Source organism: Hoplias malabaricus, chromosome 14, assembly GCF_029633855.1.
Source record: "Hoplias malabaricus isolate fHopMal1 chromosome 14, fHopMal1.hap1, whole genome shotgun sequence".
In the NCBI taxonomy this organism is placed as follows: Eukaryota; Metazoa; Chordata; class Actinopteri; order Characiformes; family Erythrinidae; genus Hoplias; species Hoplias malabaricus.
In genome coordinates, this window is record NC_089813.1 from 17,785,545 (window position 1) to 17,809,641 (window position 24,097).

Sequence of the window (24,097 nt, forward strand, 5' to 3'; positions counted from 1 at the left end):
ACAAGATGTTCCTATTGCATTAATACATTCAGCATGAAAATGCCATTAGAACAAATGTGCCTATTGAAAGAGCTCATTGGCAGGTAAATCGTTCCAGTCGGATCAAAGGGGGAATTGTTAAAATTGGCTTTCATTATTCAAGGTCTGCATATTATTTCTGCCGCCCCTAATTACGAGAGGTATTGACCACTGGGAGCACTTGATTGAGGCGGTGCTAAATAGGTTTACCTGCAAAATGACTGAAGGTCAAACTGCTTATTGCCTTCCTCCCACTGCCACCCCTCCATCTCACTGCTGAGCAAAGAATACAAATGTAGCACAAAGGAAAGATGCCACAGGATTCTGATTTTGTTGATGCTTTGAAAACTGCATTGAAACTGTGTAAATGGTTTAGGTAAATCTACTTTTATTCAACAGATACTGATTTTACTGGACAACATTATTGGCATGTTGTAGTCACCACTATATCAGAGACAGTGAATAATGCTAAATATAAAAACATGAGCAGGGTCTACATGCATAAATCTGGTATATGGCAATATATACATTTCAAATATATGACTAATATAAGAATACATTAATTTTGTTTATATTCAATATAAAGCTGTGACAAAGGTACATACATGACAATTAATATTTAAAAAATGTATTTCAGCCATATATCAGTTATTTCATTCATTTATTTGTAACACATAAATGTAACAAAATGTGATATAACTGGTTATTATAGGGGGCGGCACAATGACGCAAAAATTAGTGTCACTGTCACACAGCTTCAGGGTCCTGGGGTTGAGGGTTCGAGCCATGCCCCAGGTGACTGTCTGTGAGGAGCTTGGTGTGTTCTCCCTGGTTGCTCTGGTTTTCTCCACAAAAAAATAAAAACATGGTGTGAATGTGTGAGTTGCCCTGCGATGGACTTGTGCCCCCTCCACTGTGTGCTCCCGCATTGTGCCCAGGTAGGGTAGTCTCCAGACACACTGTGACCCTGAACTAGATTAGAGGTTACAGACAATGAATGAATGAATAAATGAATGAACGACTATTCCAGTTTCTTTTTAAACAAGCAAATTCAATCTTGACGATTCAAACACTGTTCTCTGGTTTGTTTAGGGTCAGAAGCTCTGGATTTTTAAAGGTGAAACAGTATGTTTGAGGGGGAAAAAAGGATTGTTGTTTGTATGTGACTTAAGTTAGTTTGTCTGTAAGTTTTATTCATTGTTTAAATTACCACAGAAAGTCATTCGTAACTCAAGCTGTTTTGATTTGTAGTACTTTCGGTATTTCATGCAGTAATACAACAGTCATACAGACACTGGTGCTTCATATACACAATAGAATTATATATATATATATATATATATATATATATATATATATATATAAAATATTGCGAACATCAGCTTTAAGTCAAATTATGGTAAATTAGATTGTGTACTTACTCATGTATTTTTGCATATCCAGTTGACAAAGAATTACCAAGAACACACCAAATTCCTCACAGACAGTGACCTCCGGCAATAAATTACATTTTATTTATATAGTGCTTTTTACAGCTGGAGTTGTCCTGAAGTAGTTGAATTACAGCATTCATGGTCTTATATCAAGTGAGCATTGCCAATGTAACTGTAGCAAGTAAACACTTAGAATATGAGGAAGAAACCATGAGATGAACCATACCTTAAAAGCATCAATTCTGTAGTCCAACTCAGACAATCTCAGGAACAAGTCGGATTGGATGGGCAGTTGTTCTGCTGGGCAAAGAGCCATAGAGAGAGCTAGGTAATAATAAATAAAACAGTAATAATTGGGGTGTGAGTTGTAGGTTCGTTGGACCTCAATAGATCAGCGTAACTAAAAGGGAGAGCAAGAAAAATATCACAGACATAAGGGCTTCCAGAAATATCAGCGTCCACAAACCTGCGTGAAGGACGGGACGACAACACTGACATCTCAGACTATCAGTTCTCTATGTCAATAAAACACTAGATCTGCACTTTTTCTGTAATGTGAATCTACACGCAGGGGAGAGAAGTCTGGTAAATTCTCCTTTAAGATATGGCCCTACTTTTACACTTCTCTTGATCTGTAAACAGGGGTGTTTCTAGACTACTTGTACTGAAGTACACGCAGATGCTGTTATTTAGATATAAAGGGCTAATATTTATTTATTTAATATTTATTTTGGTAAGTTATATAGTTATATGTCGCTATAACCAAAAACATGTGCTGTTTACCTCATCTTGCGTGGCTTACATTCTTTTAAACATTTACGAATGCCCTTTTTTTCTGTCTTGCAAAAAAATAAACCCGAAGTAAACAGGCGCCGTCTGAAAGCGGTAGCTGCTCAAGCAATTGGAAAGACGCTGGGGTATTATGGGTAATGTAGTGCTTGTATTGAATTTGCGTGGCATGTCATCTAGTTTTGATCAGCAATTAAAATATACGTTTTACCTCCACGATTTTAGTGGGGCACAGAAATATTTTATTACAGTTAATAAACTGGTCTAATGACGCCCATTTTGTACATCTATTTTAAGCCCATAGCTTTTAGGAGCAAGAATTAGAATGCAAACTTGCTGTTTAGTGTTACATGCTTCAATACAAGAGGACGATAGCTATAATATTTGTGTACATTTAGTGAGTTCCACACAACCCCATAGTAACACAGTAATCCATATTAACTGATAAAAATGAACTGAATCTCAATCTGTCTGGTAGCTTTCTGAATTAGGAGGTGATGGAAATACAAAGTGACAAAAAGAAAGTGCTAGTTCAACTTTTATTTTTAAATATTTACAAATTTCATTACTTTTCTCTCTTGTTAGTCTTTAAAGAGGAAACTCTATTTTAGAATGTTCTTTGTCTGAATGGGGCCAGTAGAACCCAGGTGTACAGATCATCTGTGTCTCCTCAGCTCCAGCAGGTGCTGGCTGGGTCTAATGTGCTCTCCCCTCAGTCTGAATGCTCTTGCTTTGCTTGCACATTTCTTACACCATTTACAATAAGTCAGCCAGGTCATTGTCTAGTAATGGAAACCCTGTTTGCTTACTGATTCATACATTTGGTGTAAGCAGGTCTCCTGGAAATAAAGCACCAGTGTGTTTTGAGAGTGTTGTGCATTCTTCCTCTGAACTCATTCATCTGAACTCTCTTAAAAGCAGGAAAAGTTTCTGCACCTTGCAGCTGATGACAGGATGAGTGAGGCTACAAACTCTCTGGGCCTATATGGGACACCAATCTAAGGTTCCATTTCAATGGACATTTGGTTAGACGGTTAATGATGGATATTAATTTGATTCATTTTTGTCATGTCACTTTAAAAGTCAAAATGAAAATGTGAAATGGGTTAAGAGTAGAGTTTTCTCTTTTGAAAGTGTAGTAAAGATTAGTATTAAATACAGCATTTCAAACAAATCTTGAAAATAATTCTTATTAACATAGAAATATATAGAAAGTATTTTACATTCTTGCCAGTTTACAGACAGACAAAGCTGGTAAATTAGAGACCTACTCTTAAGCCATCAGTATATATGAAGTAGTATGTAATAGCTTACTTATTACTCTGCAAAATCATTCAACATCTTTGTGGTTGGTTACACTGACTTATATATATATATAAATCTTGTAAACAACGAACATCTTATTCAATATTTTACAGAGTAAAAGCATGTTTTCATCTAGTTACATATAAACTGAATGTGATTTAACTTTTGCAATTAAGTCAGTTTTCTTTGATCTACAGCCATCAACACTGACTGCTTTCTTCAGGTTGCCATGTATAGAGGGTTTACAAAGCATTATTGTCCAAGATATCTGATGTTTTTATGATAATCCTGGATTTGGGCTAGAGTTCTGATCCACAAATATCCTAATTAAAGAGAGGAACACTTTAGTATCATTTGTTAAAGGGTTCAGGCAACAATTAGTTAGATATTAATGCAATTTTGTCACATGTCACTGCTCCACATGGAACAGCTACTAAAAAGCTGCTGCAAGGATCCATATCGTACCGAATGTTTCAGTTGGCCCCAGCAGCTCATGCCGTGCTGAAAAAATCTCTTTCTCTTTGGCAGCTTGAGAGCCTGTAGGGGAAACCATGCTTTCTATAAGGGGGCTGTCACTTCTTCTTACAAGCCCTGTCAACAGTGTGGGTGTTTTCCATAGGCATGCACTAATGTCTTTAAGATATTGGTTTCTGATTATCTAAGTAATGTGGCACTAGTATTCATGCATTATCAAAGTGTTGTCTTCATTCTGCTTGTATGGGTGAGATCTGATGTATGTGTATTAGAATATAACAGATAATTTGTAAATATATATAGAATATATATAAAAGGACTGTATGCAATGCAATTAGCTATTTTACTTTAGTACTAATATAAGTAAAACTTTTACTATTCTTACTTTATATATTTAGTAGGTTTAATTTTAAGAAAGTGTGCGATACACTGGCTGTCGACTATAAATAAACAAATAAATCCATCCGTACAGCAACAGTGTGTCAGCTTGCAAATAAAAAGCCACAATATCAGGATCTTCCATCATGAAAGGAAAAAAGTTTATTCATGTTTAAAATTACACATAACTACCACAAGGAAGACTTTTCAGTCCAGGGTGTAGTCTGGTTAGAAAGAAACACGAAACATCTTTAATACATTAGAATCACTGCCACAAATAAATTTTCATGACGTTTTTTTTTAATCAGTTTCAGAATCACATACGATACAAAAAAAGAGAAATAAATTTGGAGCCCTGTCACACAGAGCCTGAAATGTACAGTTCTGAATACTGAAACCTCTATGCATTACAGATTTTTTTTTTTATTCATGATTCTTTTTTTTTTTTTATTTCATTTTTTAAGTGAATTAGTAACAAGATGAGCAACATTCAAAATGTTCTTCGCTATTTACAACAGTTTAACTGTTTGGTGTTAATTTTTAGTCCCACACCACCACCGCCCCCTCCACTCCCACCCCAACACCCACCCCAAAAATCCACCACAAAACCCTCTTGCTCTCCGTGTTATTCATATTATTCATATTAGGGTCATTATTTTTTTCATATTTTTTTCTTTTTAAAAGTTGCAAGAAAGCAACTTATTTTCTTAGAAGATTAAAATATACATTAGATTACATGGAGAGAGACAGAGAGAGAGAGAGTGATAGAGAGAGACAGAAAGTTTATTACAAGATGCAACCAAATGAAACTACATAAAAATGGAAAAGTAAAGAAAAGGTTAAAAGGATGGTGGTGATTTTGTTGAGAGGTAGTCAGTGAGAGCACTCTAAGCTAGAGAAATGTTGGTAATCTATTGGTTTATCTATGAGTCTGAATGAGGTAATAAAGCTGTGTATTGATTTGTGAGATGTATAAATACTCTTAAGCTATATTATATACAAGACCTTTTTTTATGATTATTTTTTTTTACCTGTCTGTGAATGGAGTCCCTACATGCCAAAACAGAGTCCTGAAAAAATTGGTATAACTGAAAGACTCATGTTTTATATTATATAAAAAATCGTGTCTCACGTGAGAATTATTTTAATTTACAATTTGTTATGAAAAGAATAATTGTTTCATGTTTGAAAACAATGCAAAGATGGGACAAAGGCTTCCAGAATTTCAGTTCCTCCCACCATATGGAGCCAATCTCATATCTCTTATAATAGATCATCTAATTTAGGAACACTTTAAACTTTAAAAAAAAAGAAAGAAAAAAGGAAAAGGTCAGATAAAGAAATTAATTTTTAAAATTCCCAAAGCTGCCTTCTTTAGCATATTAGCCCTGTAAAAATGAATGGTTGCGAATATTTACTTACACAATTCCTCATGCTCCTGTATTCAGGCTTTGCTATCAGTAGAATAGGAATGAAAGTTTTTCTCTGAAATTCAAATTCACTGAAGAGAGTACAAAAGGATCATGTAATCCACACAAAATCTGAGAATGTATATATCTTTATATACCAGAAGAAAAAGAAAAAAAAACAGCAATGAATATGTGCAAAGCAGAAATTATTAGAGCTGAAACTAGCATAGACTGCAGAGAGAAAATGTTTCAAGAACTTCTGAATGTTTTGGAGAAATGTCAGTGATAATGGTCACATGAATGTGTGAGGATTCAAAGAGGATGCAGACAGTTTATTGGTAGTAAGATTGTTCTGCATCTCTGATTGGTCGATCCATGGGTCTGTAGTTTGGTGACTTCACAGTCTGGGGCGGAGCCGTTTCAGTGAAGAAGAGATCAGTTTGAGGTATCAGAGTGCACACTACCAGGGCCTTCTGTAGGGGAGATCACAGAGGATGGGGTCGTAGCATCTTGCCACCCTCCATTAGCCTGCAGGAAGGAATAAAAATATAAAAAAAATGTGGTGAAAGGTCAGGCCGACAGAAAAACAGCAAGCTATATAGCAAGTTTGTTTTTTGTGACAGAGATGATGATATGCAACCAACTTTAAACACTGAAATTTGGAGGTGTGGAAAATATCTTTTGCAGATTCATTTGAAATATGGGACATAATTAATACATATATGAATAAAGTTGTTGAGTAGTGAAGTATATTTAATGGTCATTTTGGAAATGTACAAATGCTGGATTTCTGTAAAATACTAAACTAATAAATATGTATGTGTTTGAGGGAAAAAAAGTAGCTCTTCCTAAGTTTAATTTAGTTAAGGCCAACCATTAGGGGACAACACAATTTTAATGTAGTTGTGACAATGTGTGTGTAAATGTGTGCTTGTGTGGGTATGGTTGTGTATACATCCTTTGCCTGAAGTCAGCACACTCTGTAAGAGTTGCTGGTTCATATGCATACTAAAACATTAAAAAAAAAGTATAGGTTGGGGTGGGGGCATGTTAAGTCATGCTGATGGCGATCTCATTGCGTTTACACCAGCATCAGCCTTTCTCTCTCTCTCTCTCTCTCTCTCTCTCTCTTTCCTCTCCTCTCTTGGAAAACAAATTCGCCTTAACGTCGTGGGCAATGGGAGCGATCTCTGAAATCAATGTCTAATCAGATTTCGGCGGTGGGCCGACAGCTTGTCGCTCCATATTTTGATGTGAGTCAGGAGGAGGGAAGGCCAGGCTGGGTAGGGTGGGGGTGGGGGGACGCTGAGTGAAAGTGACGGTGGAGGCCTTTCCTCCACCCAGTGCGCCTGAGTGCCTCTGACTGAGGCGTGTGGCCCCCCGGCGGAGACTAGCCTTTGCTGGATACTTTCTCCTTTCCATTCCTCCTGCCCTGCCCCCACCTTCTCCTCTGCTCTCTTCTATTCTACTCTCCTGCTTCTCACAGTCACTACAACAAAAGGTTAGCGTATGCTAATTTATTTATGATGTGCTGCATTTTAAAAGCAATTGGTCTACTGAGGGGGAAAAAATGGTAGAGAGATATTTTTTTTAATGTCTGTATAGACATACACACTTCTGAGGTTTCAAATACCCCTGGTCAAATACTATATTTTATCCATTTTCAAAGTTAAATACACGTGGTCTGAAGAGAGAAAACGTATTAAATTATTATAATATTATATTATTAAAACTTATTATAATATATCGCTTTTCTGACAATTCTAGTGATTAACTATTTATCTGAATTTAACATAAAGGAAAACCATTGCTGTCCCCAAAAACATTTATCTCCAAAATAGTAACTTCATAGGAGAAGAAAATAGAACTTACATTTCAATGGAAGTCAATGTAAAAGTATTTTATTATATTTAAGTGATTTTAAAGCATTTCATTTTATATTTATCAGTTTGTGATTATTACACAATGTGAAAGATAGATGTTGTGTTCAAATGTGGTTATGAACTAAAATTCTTCTTTTTTTTTTGAGTTTTTCTGTGAGCAGTAACAAATATAACAGACGCATTTTACCATAACTACTGCATAGGATACTATGTCCAGCATAATAATATCAAGAGGTAAACACTGATTGCACATTAAATGTCCACATTTGTGCGTATGGACAGTGTACTGGGACAAAAACACATTATAATAATTCATTGAAAATAAATCCTAGGAATGAAATGACTTCAAATTTGACTTTAAGTTACATTCAAAGTTGATGCTTTTTACCATTTTTTTCATTGAAGGTTTTTAACTGGTAGAAATAATACAATATATATTTTGTACAAATTAACACAAAATATATTTACATGTAATATACATATACTTATGTAGTGTGCTTGTAGTGTGTGTTGGGGGAGAAAAGCTTGGTATCAGAATTAGAATTTTGCTGATTTAGAGTTCCTGGAATAGGTCAATAAACAGATTGATCTGGTCTCTTCCAGCCTAGAGTCTAGAATGAAGCTGAAATAGGAGCGTTATGAGGAAGTCTGCTCAGTGCTGGTGACATGCATCAACTGCATTCAGCAACAGTGACTCTCTCTCTCTCTCTCTCTTTTTCTCTCTCTCCTGATTCTGGTGCTAGAGCAGTCACAGTCTGACACCCCCTCAGTCTTTCCGTTTTTGGAAGGAGCAAGAGTGAATGCACGCACAGCAACAAACTCACACACACAAACACACTGACACATACACACACTCACAGTGATGGAGTGAGCTCTGACCCAAGCAGTGGACCAGAGTGTGAAAGCTGAAGAGAGAGAGTGTGTGAAAGTGTAGTTTGAGCTTGCGAGAGCCTGACACTTCATCTGCACTGCTGCAGGCCACGGAGGTCGCGACAAAACCCAAGATGACACGCTACTGCGTGAACATTCGCCAAAGATACACTGCCAGGTTTGCCTCCCACTGTTGTAAAAAACAAACAAAAACCATGCATACGCTCCTGATCCTGACATTGACGATAATGTGAGTTCCTTACCTTAACTCATGCAAATGTGATGTAACACACATGATGTGACAGTACCACTTTATTAATTACCTTACAGTTCATTATCTACTAAAATCCCCCCAAAAGGTTGTATCCTTATAGTATTATGTTCACAATTTGAATGCTAATCAAGGTAAACAGATATTATTTTTTTTATATTTGATAAATTTCACATTACATAATTTTTTTAAATTTTAATAATTAAGCTATGCTTTTCTGAATATTTGTAAAAATGATTTCATGATTTTTTGTATATATATAATGGAGAATATAAATAATATTGTCTTTGTTCAATAGCAAACTCTCTCCCTCTCTCTGTCAAATAACTTTTTTTTTAACCTTGTGCTTTCAGATTATCGGGTATGTGTGTATATGGAGGAAAAAAGCTCCACAGCAAACCTCATCAAGGAAGATAAAATTCATGTCTACCGACGGCTGCAGGCGATCACGCTTTCATATTTCATCACGTTGATAAGGATATTGCGAATTCTTTGAAGCATTTCAAAACAGCGAAACAGTGGAAGAGATAGGGTACTAAAAGCCTTTTCATCTCACCGTGCTATAGGTTACTGTAATATGAAATGTTTACACAAACAACAAACATGTTTAATATCTGTCGAAATCTCATTGTGTATTCACTGTTCCTCAAGACTTGAGCTCTTTGGGTTACTGGCAAATGATGTTCTCACCCTACAAATGTAATACAGCTCCAGCATTTTCCTATGAATTGTGAAAGATGTCCTTTTTGTGAATGTAAAAACTCCTTTTTTGGATTGCTTTAACTGGCCTTTTCTAGGACTTATGCCATATGATCATGTGTTCACAGGAGTTTTGCCCCAGAAATAAAATTTTTATATAAATATTATCTGAATGTTTACTTATTTAGCTAAATGTACACCTTTTCAAATAAAGGCTATATTATTTTTAGAGAAAAAAAATTATATCTATCTATCTATCTATATATATTTACACAAGACACCAGCTTATTGTGTCAGCTCAATTTCCCCCCCACAATCAGAGGTGTTAATAGGAGGTTTGCTTCATTCTTCCATCAGTAATGTTGGCTTTGCGCTTAAAGGAACAGTAGGTAGTATTTATATCTTGAAATTACAGTTTCATATGAGATGCTGGACAGATACATGGAGAATAGAGCCTCTGTCATTGACACTTCGAGCTTCAGAACTGCAGGAAACCCACTATGTAACTTGAAGGAGCTGGGAAGCCACATTACTCCCCTACTTCCCTCCACCTTGATTTCAGGACTGGGCTGTAAAAGTGCAATACATTCTTAAAGTGTAGGAGGTGCCCAAGAGCAAAAATACAGAATCTTACATTGTGCTATTTTAATGCTGAAACATGGCTGAGAGGATTTGATCATCACTTTTGAAAACTCAATTACATTGCTACACAGCACAGTACTGGGGAGCTTTACACATGCGTGACACTGGTCATAGTGCCCTTAAACAAATGTGCAGTTGCCCTAAAGTGTATGCTTATATTAATGGTGTGTTTATGTGAATGTAAGCTTTGTGTATGTAAAAGAATGTTTGTGTCAGAAGTGAGTTCACATTAAATGATCTTAATTCACTCTATAGGGAGGTGTTTATTTTTTTTTTTATATGAGTACACATATATATGAGCATGAAATCTCAACGTCAGTAAAGATAACACTGCCTAAAACAAGAGAGCTTTACAGATGGTAATGCATGCAGAGTAACTTAAGCTGTTTTAACTTATGCACTCCAGAATATGTCCAGAGAATCAGACCTGGAGATTTTCTGGAGTGGACTTTTCACACATGTAGGGTACAGTGGGAGATTTTTTGTGTCAGATGCATTGTCAGAGCTGGAAATGATCAATGTGTTTTAGTCATGTGACAGCGCTTGTGCAGTGCTTGCAGGAGATACAGAAGGAGTCTCCGGAACATTGCTGGCTCTATTCACATAGCCACTCACTCAAATTTTATCAGGAGATTGTACTAGGGGGCTGGTAATATAAAGTCTGCATAATGTCTGGGACAAATGTTATGGATGTTTGCGTTCCAGGTAAAGTCTGGAAAATTCTGGGTTACAGTGTATGTGGAAAAGGTGTGAAACGTGCTCAAAAAAAAAAAAAAAAAACATCAAAATGAAAGAAACAGTTATTGGTTATTTGGCAGAATTCACTTACATTCAAGCCATGTGGACTGAACATGGAGTTCCCCCCAAGAACATCATTGTATCCTGCCGTCTGACTGATAACATGGCGCAGGGTATCCACCTGCAGAGGACACAACAGGAAGTCAAGCCTGTCAAGCTCCTGTGTCTTTGGAACACATGAACATCAGCTCAACATAATTCAAAGCACATCACACTTATGTCTAAAGAGAGAAAAGATGAATGGACCAATTCACAGTTGTAATCAGAGCTAGGGACAGAAATGAATAAGATAGAATCCTTGGAGGAATCAAATTAAATAGATTTTAAGCACATTCTGAAGCTGAGAAACTACTTCATAAACATTCTCTATGATCATTACACAAATTCATGTTCATTAATAATAAGAAACCTCTACAGACCAAAATACAAAGCACTGATAAAACTCCACTTGACCTGTCTCTGCTATGTCCTTTCTTCGGGCTGTTGGGCAAAATTGTCCATGTTAAGTACTCTGAGTACTTTGGGTCATCCTGTGAAGTGAACTTTGCTGTTTTAGCAGCGGAAAGGGGGTATTTTTTAAAATTTCATGCCTTACTTCTCGTCAACTGATTGACTGAATCACTGAACCGAAGTGGGCTAAGCTGACAAATGTGGGCGGGCACAATTGATTGTTTACAACTGTGGAATCAGGCCATTGGTCCATTGTTCTCTCTCTCTCTCTCTCTCTCTCCTAAACTGACAACATTGTGTGGAATGTATGTTGAATGAAATACATGACATACAAGGTGTTTTACATGAAATTCATGATTGCATGCATCAAAGCTGCATTTAAACCACATTGTTTCAAAAGGAACAGATTAAAATACCATAAAAAGACAAATTATATTTCACATATTAATGTGGACATCTGAAAACAGCAGTAATGTGACACAGAAAGGTATGCAAGCTACAGTGAGATGTCAGACATGGTGAATGGATGGCTTAAAGTCCTCTGCCTCAGTAAAATCATCAAGGTTCTGGCAACATTCTCTCTTAATCTCCCTTCTCGTGAAAATGTATCGCTTTAATATGGATCACTTTTATGAAGGGACACAAGCACAATGAAACAGAGACAGTAAAAGATACAGGAGGTTTGAAAGAAAGTACAGTTACAAACAACCAATACCAACCCAAGAGCTCAAGTCAGAGCCAAATGCATTCGCAACATCAACTGCAAAATGGGGTCTGTTCCAGAGGTGAGATCAATTTACTAACAGACTACAAATAATGAGGATCTGCTTTTATTGGCCACCCTGGGCTATGATAATGATAATTCGTTTGAGGGCAATTTGGGATTGTTCAAATAATCCGTCCATAGCCAGACATCAGTCACCAACAATTAATGTTCTATTGCTAAAATATGAGGACCAGGGAGGGGGCTACAAAATGCAATAGGATTATCTGTAAGCTGGTGATTTTTGAGACTGTACTTTGGATGACTGTCTAGCTTTGCAGCTTTCTATTCTGGCACACAGCCCCAGTCCCTGTGCGAGGAGCCTACCTGTGACTGCACATTGGCTCCGACTTGTGCCCCTTGGTAAGAATCCCCATTCGGATTCTGCATGCTCATGAACATGTCCCCCGCGTTTGGGAGGTTAAAAGAACCTGACGAACCTGGAAAGGAAAGATGTAAGTGGTGGAATAATGAAAGAGAGCAAAGAAGAGAGAAAGGAATTCACACATACACACTCACACACACAAGCACAAGCATACATACATACAAGTATGTGCACACATCACCCACACACAAACACAAATGCCCAGAAAGCAAGCAACCAGAGAGTAGCAAAAGCAAAGGGAGAAAAGATAAAGATAGCCTATCTACTGCACTACCCACTGAATAAATGAACACATACATACAGATATAAAGAAAGAAAGGAAGGAAGGGAAGGAAGAAAAGAAAATCAGGTGACACACAGAGATAGGGTATGGGGTTTGCAATCTAAGCTCCACAGGGTTTCACATCACCTGCTATTCTAATGGACTAGCTCAGAAGGGATCAAATGCCAATGACAATAAGGACAGGAAGAAGCTGATGGAAAAGGCCAGTACCAGTAAACATGTTGGTTAATAGACTGTTTTTGTTCTCTGCAGAGTCCAGCTGAAATTCTTCATCTTTCATCTGGAATCCTGGGTGCAAGAAAAAGGGGACCCCTTTAAATCTCTCACCCACAAGCCCTCAGGGCCTCAGCCATGTCCATAACATAGTCACTTCTGTTTAATATGTACGTTTTTTCAGTATTATTTTTGTTTGAATGTCAACACTATACAAGGTATCATGCTACTAATAAAATATTCATTAATACTCATTTTTTTAATTTCTTTTTTTTTTTAGAGCGTAACATGCTCCAAGCAAGAGATTTCCATTAATTCACAGTGGGGGGGAACACTGTTATGCATAAGAGGAGAGAAAGAAAGGGAAGAGTTGGAGAGTATCATGTTTTTTTCTCCTGTCTTCAAAAAAAAAAAAAAAAAACATTTCACACGGCAGGAACCTATTCGCACACTCACACACACACACACACACACACACTTACACACACTATAGTTTCTGCTTGTCTGCTTGACTTTGCTTGTCTCGTTCGGCATGTACGGTCTGGGAGGCAGGAGAAGCGGGGCTTCTCCCTCGAGCTGGGACCATTCACTGTCATGGCACCAAGGCACCATGGAGCGTGCGAGAGAGCAGGGCTCCTCTAAGGGGAGCAGGGTGGGTTAGGGTGGGGTAAGGGTCTGATTTAAGGTTGGGGTAGGTGTTCACTGGTGCTTACCAGAGTTGGGAGTGGTGGGTGAGTTGGTCTGGCTGTTCTGAACAGCAGCGGCCACCGCGTGTGCCGCATTCACGGCCGTCTTGGCAGCATACAGGTTGGCTTCCTCCTGGAACTTGCCAATGTTCTTCTTGTAGCGGATCCTCTTGTTCCCGAACCAGTTGGATACCTGGGGGAGAGGGAAAGAAATGTAAGGTTGGGTTGGGGGTGGGGGCGGTGGTTTGAAGGGAGGGTTGAGGAAAAAAAAGGAGGGGGGTGTCAGACATCAAAGCAGATGAGGCACAGTGCACTGAGCAGTGTGATTGTTTCAAGATGTCACGTTCAGGTCCATCAAGTCCACGGTCCCCAGCCTCTAGCAGTAATATCCGCTGGGCACGTAGACTAATTAAGCGATTATCAGACAGGGCTTGTGTGCTATTACGGATGAGAGCGTGACATGCTCTCTGTTTGTCTCTAGACAGAAACCAACACACCGGGGGCTGCTCGTCTTGTGGCAACACCAAGCTTTGGCGGTGCTTGCTCGAGATCATGTCGGTAGAGCAGTGGGTTCATGGCATGTTTGTGCCAAGTGGCATAGTTTTGGTGAGGAATCCTGCTGGAAAGTATTTTCTGAGCAGTTGGTCACATTTTTGTTTTGGTAAAACACTAAATTGGGTTGTTCACATTTAATACAAATATACACTACTAAAAACTATTAGCAAACATAAACATCTTAAGTGTCTTATGTTTAAAAATATCGAATGGGCACTGTATTGAAAGTTTTGGTCTTTATAAGATTAGTGGCAATTATAAGGTCACTCCCCTTGTTTTCTACAGGTCTCCTAATCAAAATTATTGAATATATTATTTAAAGTATTTACCTCTGTGCAATAACTTGTTAACATGTATGTAGCATACTCAGTGTGTGTTTAATACAATGCTGCTGCTAAAAAGATGGGTTCCTCATTCATGAGTTAACAATAAACTAAAATGTATTAAGTTTGACAGCACACTCATGTATAGGAGATATTAGAATGACCTACTGCACTTAAGAGTGGCTCTACTGATTCCATCTCATACATTAATTATTGCAATGATCCAAAAACAACGCAAACTGTAAACAATAAGATCTAGGTCACAACAGGGGGGCAAGTGTGAATGCTTGCGCTGCAATAATTGTGGAATAATAAAGAGATTAGGGGTTGTTTCTTAATAGCCCTATAAATTACAGTGTCCTGTCACCATGGCGATCTCTCCTGCCATATCCCAGTGCTGGCTGGGCCAGGCAGAAAGCCTGAGCCCTTTAATGAAGCTTTATTTAATTTCCACCTCTGCGCTTCCATTTTAATATCTCCAGCAGCCGGAGCCATGCTACACCAAAGCCGGCAAATTTACATGACATCAGATCAGTCCTACCCCGCCATGTCACTGCGCTTCTAAATCTTTAATATCTAGGCAATTAAAATTAATGACCGCCCGGCCGAAGCCACCACCATTGGCAGGCTTTTGCCTTGACATCAATTGTTTGATGGGTTTACCTAGAGGTTAAACTAACAAGCAAGGTTTAATTGGAAGCAATGAAAGCACTAGCCATCATCCTTTTTAGCTAACCTGCTTAGAGAGCAGCTTTTAAGGACAGGGGGTGGGAAGATACACATTCAGGCTTTAAGCTGTGATGCTATTGTAAATATGTGCAGGCCTTAAACTATATCATGCAATAATTCTTATATTATGCCATGAAAATATGTATGTCTGCTATTTGTATGTTCTTAGGAAAAGCTTTTACCTAGTTGAGTTATACAGTGCACGTTTCTCAGTTATTATATTACTGATTGAGCTGTGAAATAGGCTTAGAATCAATAGAAAACATCTACAGGCTAACTACCTAAATTTGGTTGTGCTTGGTGAAGTGTACACTATGTTGTGTAAAATCTCCTAGTTCAATTATGTTCAATTATTATATATTATGTTTAACAAACAGATAAACTAATGAGGCTTACAGAGCAATTTCTAGTCTTTTAAGATATCACAGTTATGAAGGAAAAATCAGGCAAACAATAGAGCAACACATAAAATAATTCCCTTATAGCATTTATAGGATGCATGGTTTTCAGGGTTTCCATTTAAGATGGAAAGGTCCCGTAGGGTTCTCTGCAGTCTCACTTCACCCTGGAGAAGTCTACACATCATAAATGGCTGTAAGGTGGGTCAAAAGAATTCTTCATACACCCCATCCCCTGTTATCTACTGCAGGAGCATGCTTTCAATCGACTGATCAGTGCAGCATGCAATGCCAGCCACTAGGCTGAATTACTATTGTACACATGACCTCTACTGAGAAACTGGCATGAGGAGAATGTTCCAGTGATGTAGTACTTCTGTGTGCCTACAACCCGACACCAGGTTTGTTTTCCCTTGCTCAGTGGAGAGGAGAGACTGTGCGCGTCTAGTAAATAATTCACCACTTCTCCATGTCCAAGCCTGGGTCAATACGCTTCTAGAGTCACTGAAAAGGAATAGATGATCTTCCCCAGGTTTCAGTAGCACCAGATTTATATTGCTTTTCTTAAGGAAAGCAGGTGATTGGAGTTCTAGCGTTGCTAAAACACCCATACACAAAACAAAACTAAGCCGTTTTTGTTTATCTGGACAAAAATGCCTAGGACTAGCCTTCTTGCTAGCCCGCTAATCTTACACCATTAGCTGCTATGATGCATAGCTTATCTTTCAGAGACCTGTCATTCTTTCATAATATCCACCCATATAAATATCTATCAGTAATTTAGTTATTCATAGTATAACATATGGCTGTAATTATATTTTGTTGTGTGGAAATATTAGCTCACCTTTTCCTTAGCTATGTTCGCAGCCTCAGCAAACATATACACAGTGTCGTAGGTGGTTTCATTGGCCAGAGTCAGAGATATTATTAATAATTAAGTAGTGTACATTAATATTTAACACATTAACCCAAGGAGAGGTTCAGCTATGTGTAGAATGCACTAAATATTGAAACATTTAATTGAATTTCATTTATACAGTTACTATGGGTATTGTCACAAAGTGGTTTCACAGAATTTCAGGTCCTAATTCCAAATGATCAAGCTACACAGCAAGGGAAAAACTCACTCAAATAATGAAGAAGTTTTGAAAGTAGCCAAGAATCAAAAGCGGAACACCTCCTAATCTTGTAGACCCAAAACAAAAAATAACCAATGTAACAATGAATGCTTGACCCAAACGTGGCCTGTGTTTGCAGTTCTCTTATGGCCTACATTTGGCTTTGAATAATGACATTAACTCAGGGTGAGTATGGCTGCCTCAACTCCAGCCACAGGTCCAGAGCAGAACAACTGAAGAATTATGGATTTAAAATGAGTTTACTACAGTCGATACCAGTCATATCATGTTATGAGTTAATAAAATGTTCCATGAGGCAATTGAAGAGTTCTAGTTAGAGTAAAAAAGCCCAGCCCCGGTCAGTCAGTTAGTAGCTTGAAACTGTGTGCAACCTAATTGGGTAATAGCACCAAACTTTTGGTTCTTCTTACTCTCCCTCCATATTTCTATCCTTGGATGACCAATGTGCACAGTCTCTCCCAATCAGTGCACAAACTCAAACAATATCAATTACAGTCCCCCAACAAACCTTCATGTTGGCATCCTTATGAGAGGAGAGACTGGATAATGAGCACATCTCAATGCACTAACATGAACCAGTGACTGATAAAAGGGGCAAAATTTCATCAGCACCATTACTTACATTCATGTCACTAACAATCAGAATCCAGCTCCAAACAATGCCTTTACTTTGGGTGACCAATTTGGCCTTGGTAGAAGTGACTTTTTTCTGTTTAAGGCTGTTTTTCCCCCCTATTGTTCTAGAAGGTAGTCCAGACATTTAATATTTTGTTTTGCAATCACTTGCCTGAATTTGTAATTTCAAGAACTTACTGTATTGTCTACCAAGACGTATGTGCACTGGCTGCCCAAAATATTGACAAAATAAGTGACAAAGCTATGCAGAATTTGAGTTGACATTGAGTTAAATGGTTTTCTGTGCTCTGAGTTGATAGCCTGTCTTGATATGAACAAAACTGTGGTATGAAAGCACTTTGCTATTGCCTTTCTACATTAAATCTTCTCAAAATAATGGACAGCTTAGGTGTGCCGCATGCTTTTAGTGCACTTTAACTGAACTTTCAAGTTGAGTTCAAGTGACTTGTGTAAGAGTCCCCTTAATTCCTAATGCACTTTGATTGGCTGTCTAGTTTCTATGGTAACCCAGTTAATTAAGGCCTTTAAAGGACAAGGGTCCTCCAGCACATAATCCAATGTAACAAAAGCCATTATAGCACAAAACAAAGTGATCCCATGCCCCAACATATTAATGACAAAAATGATCAAGTATATTTCATGTAGCTTCATCATAACAATCTCATATAAAACTCATTTGCCTATTACATTTAATTCCAATGGGGTTAAACAGAGGCACATCCTTCCACAGATGTGTAACAAAGGAAAGACATGGAACATAAAATGAAATGTGACCAAGGTAGTTTGCTCTAAGGTCCATGGGGTAACGATCTTAATCTTGTAGGATGATAAAATTATGACAAAATGGAAAGCAGAGCCACCTGTATGTGGCAACACTGCACTGATTGCCTTTGCTCAGCTCAAGAGAGAGTTTTAGAGCAGTCAGTCAGTGCAGTTAAGAATTGGGTTGGAGGGTGTATGCATTCTGAGGTGTCAGTAAACACACATAAAGGGGTTTGAGAATAATAAACAAAAGAAAAAAAAGAAATGAAAAAGAAAAGACCAAAAACAAGAGTGGAGCAGGAGAAATCATGACATACCTGTGCCACTGTGATGGTGCTTCCCACCCCCTGAAGGCAAAAAAGAACGGCTTTTACAGTATCTGACTCTCAACAGCCCTCCACAACCCCCTCCCCACAGAAAAAAAGAAACATTTACATATCACAGAGAATTCCATTGGTGTATACCAAGACCTGTAGGCTAACATTAGACATTAAAAAAGACCACCTCTGTGGCTTCACGTACAAAAATATTTTTTGTCTGTGGGGAAATGAGTGAGGGGGATACTATTGCCTTCAGGTGTGTGTTAACGTAGAGCTTACACAGAGTGGGAATATCACTTTGATGGTGCCATATGCTTTTTTAACTCACCCACCACTATGTTTTGCCTCTTCATGGACAGCCACACACATGCAGAAACTCATTCACACGGCTAAAAAAAATTAGAAGCTAACTTGGACTACGACAAACAGCAGCACAAGAACAGATGCAGTGGCTACAGGCTGTGGAAGGTTCTGGTCTTCCCTCAAAAGATGGGGAAAGTGTCAATGGAGGACAGAGAGGATGAGAGGAAGAAAGGGAATTCGGAGGAAAGTGTGGAGGAGGACTAGTTTAGGTCTTACCCACCCTCTCAAACATGCCAAACAAGAAAGTCTCCATTCATGTTTAAAATTTTAAATAATCAATTATTCTATTCCAACTAGTTAAACATGGGGAAAAATACACCGACACTACTTTTTCCCATATATTTAGCTGTGTCCTTTTAACTTAAAAACAGGCTCAATTTGTAAAACCAGGAATGTAAAAAGCACAAAATTAGAGGAACAATGTGCTAAAATAAAAAGAAAAATTCTAAAAAACTGGTCTAATGTTAGTATGTAAGTATATAGATGCTGTCAGTAAGACAAAGACACCCCTAACCAAATATTAGAAAAGTAATATAATTTATTTGTTCTGGAATATTATTTTTAAGGGTTCTAATGGTTTCTAAATGGTCCTTGATTTGCTTTTTTGTTTATTGAAAATAAAAAACACTTGATTTAGAATTTTCGTCAGAAAAGGTTTTTCATTTACAAAGACAGTGTTTCTCAACCTTGGTCCTGGAGGCACACTGCCCTGCACATTTTAGTGGTTTCCCTGAGTGCTGGGAGAAGGGAAAGCAATACATATGCAGGACAAGACTTAAAGACTATATAGTTTTGAAGGACACTACAAAAAAAGTTTCATATAAAGCATTGCTCCAAATAGTTTTTTTTTTTGTTCGCTACTTTGTTTTTAAGAGTCTATTATCCTTCAGTTATTGAAGCTCTTAAAGCTTTGTTATTGAAGCATGTGTGTTTGGGGCAGAGGAAACTGGACAAAGTATCAGTCTCACCTGGGATACTGTAATGCTGCACTTCTTGGCCAGTTCCTCTTTGGCTTCTTCACTTGGATAGGGGTTGCTGAGGTGGGAATAAAAGTACTCGTTCAGGATCTCCGTTGCCTGCTTGCTGAAGTTCCGTCGTTTCCGTCTGAGTGGAGGAGCAGAGGAAGGCGATTAGTGTGTGCAGCAGATACGTGTCTGTTTGACTTGTGATAACAGCACTGGGGCAGGCTCAGAGATGAGAGGGATAATGAAGGGAGCAGGGCCCAGTCAAAGGAAAAAAAAGGGCTTTTGAAGTTGGAGGAACCCATGTTAGGGGAAAAAAACACTGTTATTTTGCCGAACAAGCTCTAGCCCATGCGTATAATGTGCAGTGTTTAGTGCAGGCAAGTTCTCTTTCCCTTAACCACAACAGTGCATGCCCGGTTGGGGCTGTATTTCGGGACATTAGAGAAATCAGACCATGCCCAGCTGAGCACTGTTCCTCAAGTACCAGGGCCTGGCCTGAAGGAGTTGTGCTTAGTCTAGCTGACTGTGGCCTGTTCCAGACCGCAGTGTACCCCCAACACTCCCTCCTACCTCCCACTCCTACACGCTGCAGGCCTTTTGCTGCTGATGCACTGGCTTCTTTTGCCTTGTTTAATGCCTTTCACACAAGCGCCAATGTCTGTGCTTCCGCTCCGTTTGAGCATTCCCCACAACCCTTTACTGCACTTATTCTCTCTCTCTCTCTCTCTCTCTCTCTCTCTCTCTCTCTGTCTCTCTCTCGCTTTCTCTCACCCTCTCTCTAGACCTCTCTAGAGCTCTTACACCAAATGTTTGTGATTACTGTAATCTGGACCACCTGCTGATGACCTCCTACCCACCAAACACAAATGACTTCATTCCCTCACTGCAGAAATCTGAACTGCTTTCACATGCTTAGCATGGCAGTGCTGAATGGAAAGGCCTGCAGGCTGCAGGAAAGCTCTACTCACTGCAGTATTCCTCTCTTGCTAATGATTGAATTATGGACTGGAACTTATGTTACTGTGGAAGTCACATGTTAAAACAAACAGGTATGGAAAACAAACAGAAGGAGTGTTTCAGCTACAAGGGGAGCTATTGTGACTGAAATTAAATGAATTGTCTGAAGTTGGAACTTATGATGTTCCAGTTTGTAAAACAAAGCCCATTCTGGAAATGTGTTTATTATTTTGTTTATGTAATAAAAAAAGACATCATCTTTTTAACTGAGAAAAGTATAAAGATATAAAAATATATTTCCAATGTTTTGACTGATCAGCTTGTATTTTAAAAATATATACAATTATTAAATTTGACAGGGAAAAAAGTCAAAGTAAGTAAAAATTTCATTGATTTAAGTTACACCTTTTTGAAATGTTCCAGTAAAATCATGTGAATATAATATATTTATTTTTATTTTTTAAAGATTATCCTTTGCAAGCCTAATTTCATTGCATCAAAAAGACCATTTCTCAATGCAAGATTGCAAAGAATGTAGGTCTTTCACTATGTACCATACATAATATTGTGATAGGATTAAAGGAATCCAAAGAAATGTCAGTAAATTTCTGGACAGATCTGAAACAACTGTTTAATATGTATGACCTTTGAGCCCTCAGACTGCACTGCATGAGAAACTGTCATACCTAGTTTATAAATACAGCCACATTGCAGAGCATTTCAAAAAGCACAATTCTGAGTACTTCGGGAGTCATGTTTGGGAGCAATCTGAAACCCTGTCTCATATCTCAGAAAGTAATATAGTAATTCTATGCTGACACGCTATGTGTGCTGTGGTCAGGTGAGTTCATGCTTCAGACTGTTTTAGGATAAAACAAATGTAGAGTTCCCTGTGCCAAGGATGGTTGGATGATCCAGGATTTTATTAGTGAATGGTGCAAAACCCAACTGATAAGGGGTGCATTATTGCCCAAGGCAAGGGTGACTTGCCTTGGTGTGACGATGCCATTGATGTGGAGGAATATAAAAGGGATTTTAGAGAGACATATGCTGTCAAAGATCCCATTCTGCATGTATTACAACAGTGCGTTTTTGTATACACACAATACATGTGCTTGACTGGCTTGCCAACAGTCCAGATTTTTCTCCTATGGTGCATGATGAAGTGAAGAGTCAGATAATGGTGAGCAGACTTTTTGGTGGCTGTCTTGTATCAAGCAGGAATGGGCATAATAATCCAATTGTAAAATTGCAACAATAAGTATCCTCAGTTCCCAAACAATTAAAAAGTGGAATTCAATGGAAAGGTGATGGAAACACAGAAGTAGTGGGTGTAACATTGGTAAACATCTTTAGCATATGTTGCAGGCATAAAATTCCAAACTGGAAAATATAAATATAAATTTGTCAGCTAAATTAATGTTTTTATTACAATTTACAAAAAAAAATTAAAACCTAGGTTTAGACGAGCAGTTAAATGTCTTAAGTATTTTACTAGTTTTATTATTTAACTAGTGAGTGAAAATATGAGAAAAACTGAAATACTGTGATAAATAACAATACAAATAGACTAAAATAAGAATCCTTAGCTAATTAATAATCCCATTAACATTTAGAATAAAATGTATATGTGTATAAACCAAACTCAAAGACAAACCTGGCATCAAGGAAGCGGGACCTCAGGATCATGACGGCTTCGCAGGTGCTCTGTTTGAGCTGCATCTGGATGGAGCTGAATTTGCGATGGATGATGCCAACCATGCGTTCAATCTCTTTAGGTGAGATAGGCCGTGTGCGTGACTGCTCTCGCAACAGGTTCATTACGTGGGTTGTAAACTCATTACATGCCTGGGGAAAAGGTCACAGAATCACAAAAATATGATTTTTTGGGATGGGGTTCCTTGAAGTGCTTTTTCCCTTTGGTTTTGTTTTTAAAATCAAACAGAGACATTCAAATACTCAAATTTGTTGATTAATCCGATTCAGTTGCCATTTAAACATCTGCACTAATTAAAGAAAGTGGCTTTCAACAGTTTTAACAAATCAAGCATTGCAGTTTAACATTTTTTTCTGATATTCTTAAATTTGTTAACTGATTTTGTTGCCATACCCATTGCCCTTTTCCTGAATAACTGCATAACCTTACTTCCATGTACATCTCATGAGTGGTTTAACCTCTTCCAGTAAGTACGCTGATGATAATAATGCTTGACATAGTTCTGCAGTTGAAACCCTATCATCTCGACTGCGCTCATTTCAACCTCTTTTAAACCACAATCAGTGATTTTTGAATGGAGTTCAAAGCAGCACTCTTGAAAGGAGAAAAACACAAAGCTCATGCCGTTTGCAGCAGAGCTAAGTACTTGAGCAGCCTAATAGGTGAAGTCATCTATGAATGCAAATGCCGATTTGCAATTTGGCACTTGCCCAGCTCCCAGAGAATTTAAACAGCTTTTCGTTAAACCAGTAGTTCATACAGGATTAATTAGAATAACTCATTTAGGTAGTGCACACTTTAGCTCATTACTCTGAGTAAAATTCGTTAAGTATTTACATTTAGATAATTAAAATCAGAGGAACACCCTTAAAAAGATGCATTTGCAATGGGCAGAAGGTTGAGCTACCCTCTGCACTCTCTCCTTTTGCTGGAGGTAAATTAGACACATTTAGCCCATTGGCTGGTTAAGTCATCACTTTCTGTGCCTTTTATTTTAGCTTTTAGACTGGATCTCTTGTGTTGTTTGAAACAATACATGGCACATCCTGCTCCGGCCTTTTTTAATGTAAAATATCACATAAAGTATTATCTATGTCTATTCACCATATGTTATTTAATTTATATGGATGAATGGAAAAGCAAGTTCACTTGCACAATTATACATTCATATGCAAATATTCTCCAATCATAAAAGGCACCTTAGACTATTCAAGACCTGAGTCTTGAATGCTTTTTTGTCATTGAAAAGCATTCAATCAACAATCATCAAGTATTCATTAAGTTACTATTAAAAATAGATAAAGCAGGGCATGTTATATGAATGTCAGCTCTATTAAAAGAATCAATACATGGCTCCAGCAGAGAAGGATCCGCAGCAACACTCAGAGACGCTCTCCATTCAGTAAGTAAAAGAGTCAGCTCAATATTAATAAAGGAGTGTCAGCTGTGAAGGGGTCAGTTCAGGCCTCCCACTTGAAAATGAC

The 24,097-nt window shown here is 38.0% G+C and overlaps 1 protein-coding gene and 1 long non-coding RNA gene across 7 annotated transcripts in view; both read right to left on the reverse strand.

The window, feature by feature from the left end:
• Positions 1 to 823: 823 nt before the first annotated feature.
• Positions 824 to 2,345, reverse strand: LOC136665687 (uncharacterized). The gene is made up of 3 exons (XR_010795301.1): positions 2,235 to 2,345; positions 1,678 to 1,775; positions 824 to 990 (listed from the first exon to the last, which is right to left on the reverse strand). It is a non-coding gene; the product is annotated as an uncharacterized lncRNA (long non-coding RNA).
• Positions 2,346 to 4,999: 2,654 nt separating this feature from the next.
• pbx3b (pre-B-cell leukemia homeobox 3b) overlaps positions 5,000 to 24,097 on the reverse strand; it is a 90,249-nt gene continuing 71,151 nt past the window's right edge. Inside the window, exons 4-11 of one of the 6 annotated variants that reach the window (XM_066643612.1) lie at positions 22,554 to 22,744; positions 19,943 to 20,078; positions 18,609 to 18,638; positions 13,777 to 13,942; positions 13,061 to 13,138; positions 12,510 to 12,622; positions 11,001 to 11,090; positions 5,000 to 6,334 (exon numbers count right to left, since the gene is read on the reverse strand). In XM_066643612.1, coding sequence (XP_066499709.1) covers positions 6,242 to 6,334; positions 11,001 to 11,090; positions 12,510 to 12,622; positions 13,061 to 13,138; positions 13,777 to 13,942; positions 18,609 to 18,638; positions 19,943 to 20,078; positions 22,554 to 22,744 — 897 coding nt within the window. In that variant the 3' untranslated portion in view covers positions 5,000 to 6,241. The remainder of the gene's footprint in view (positions 6,335 to 11,000; positions 11,091 to 12,509; positions 12,623 to 13,060; positions 13,139 to 13,776; positions 13,943 to 18,608; positions 18,639 to 19,942; positions 20,079 to 22,553; positions 22,745 to 24,097) is intronic. The other 5 variants (XM_066643613.1, XM_066643614.1, XM_066643616.1 and 2 more) reach the window with 5 other exon arrangements.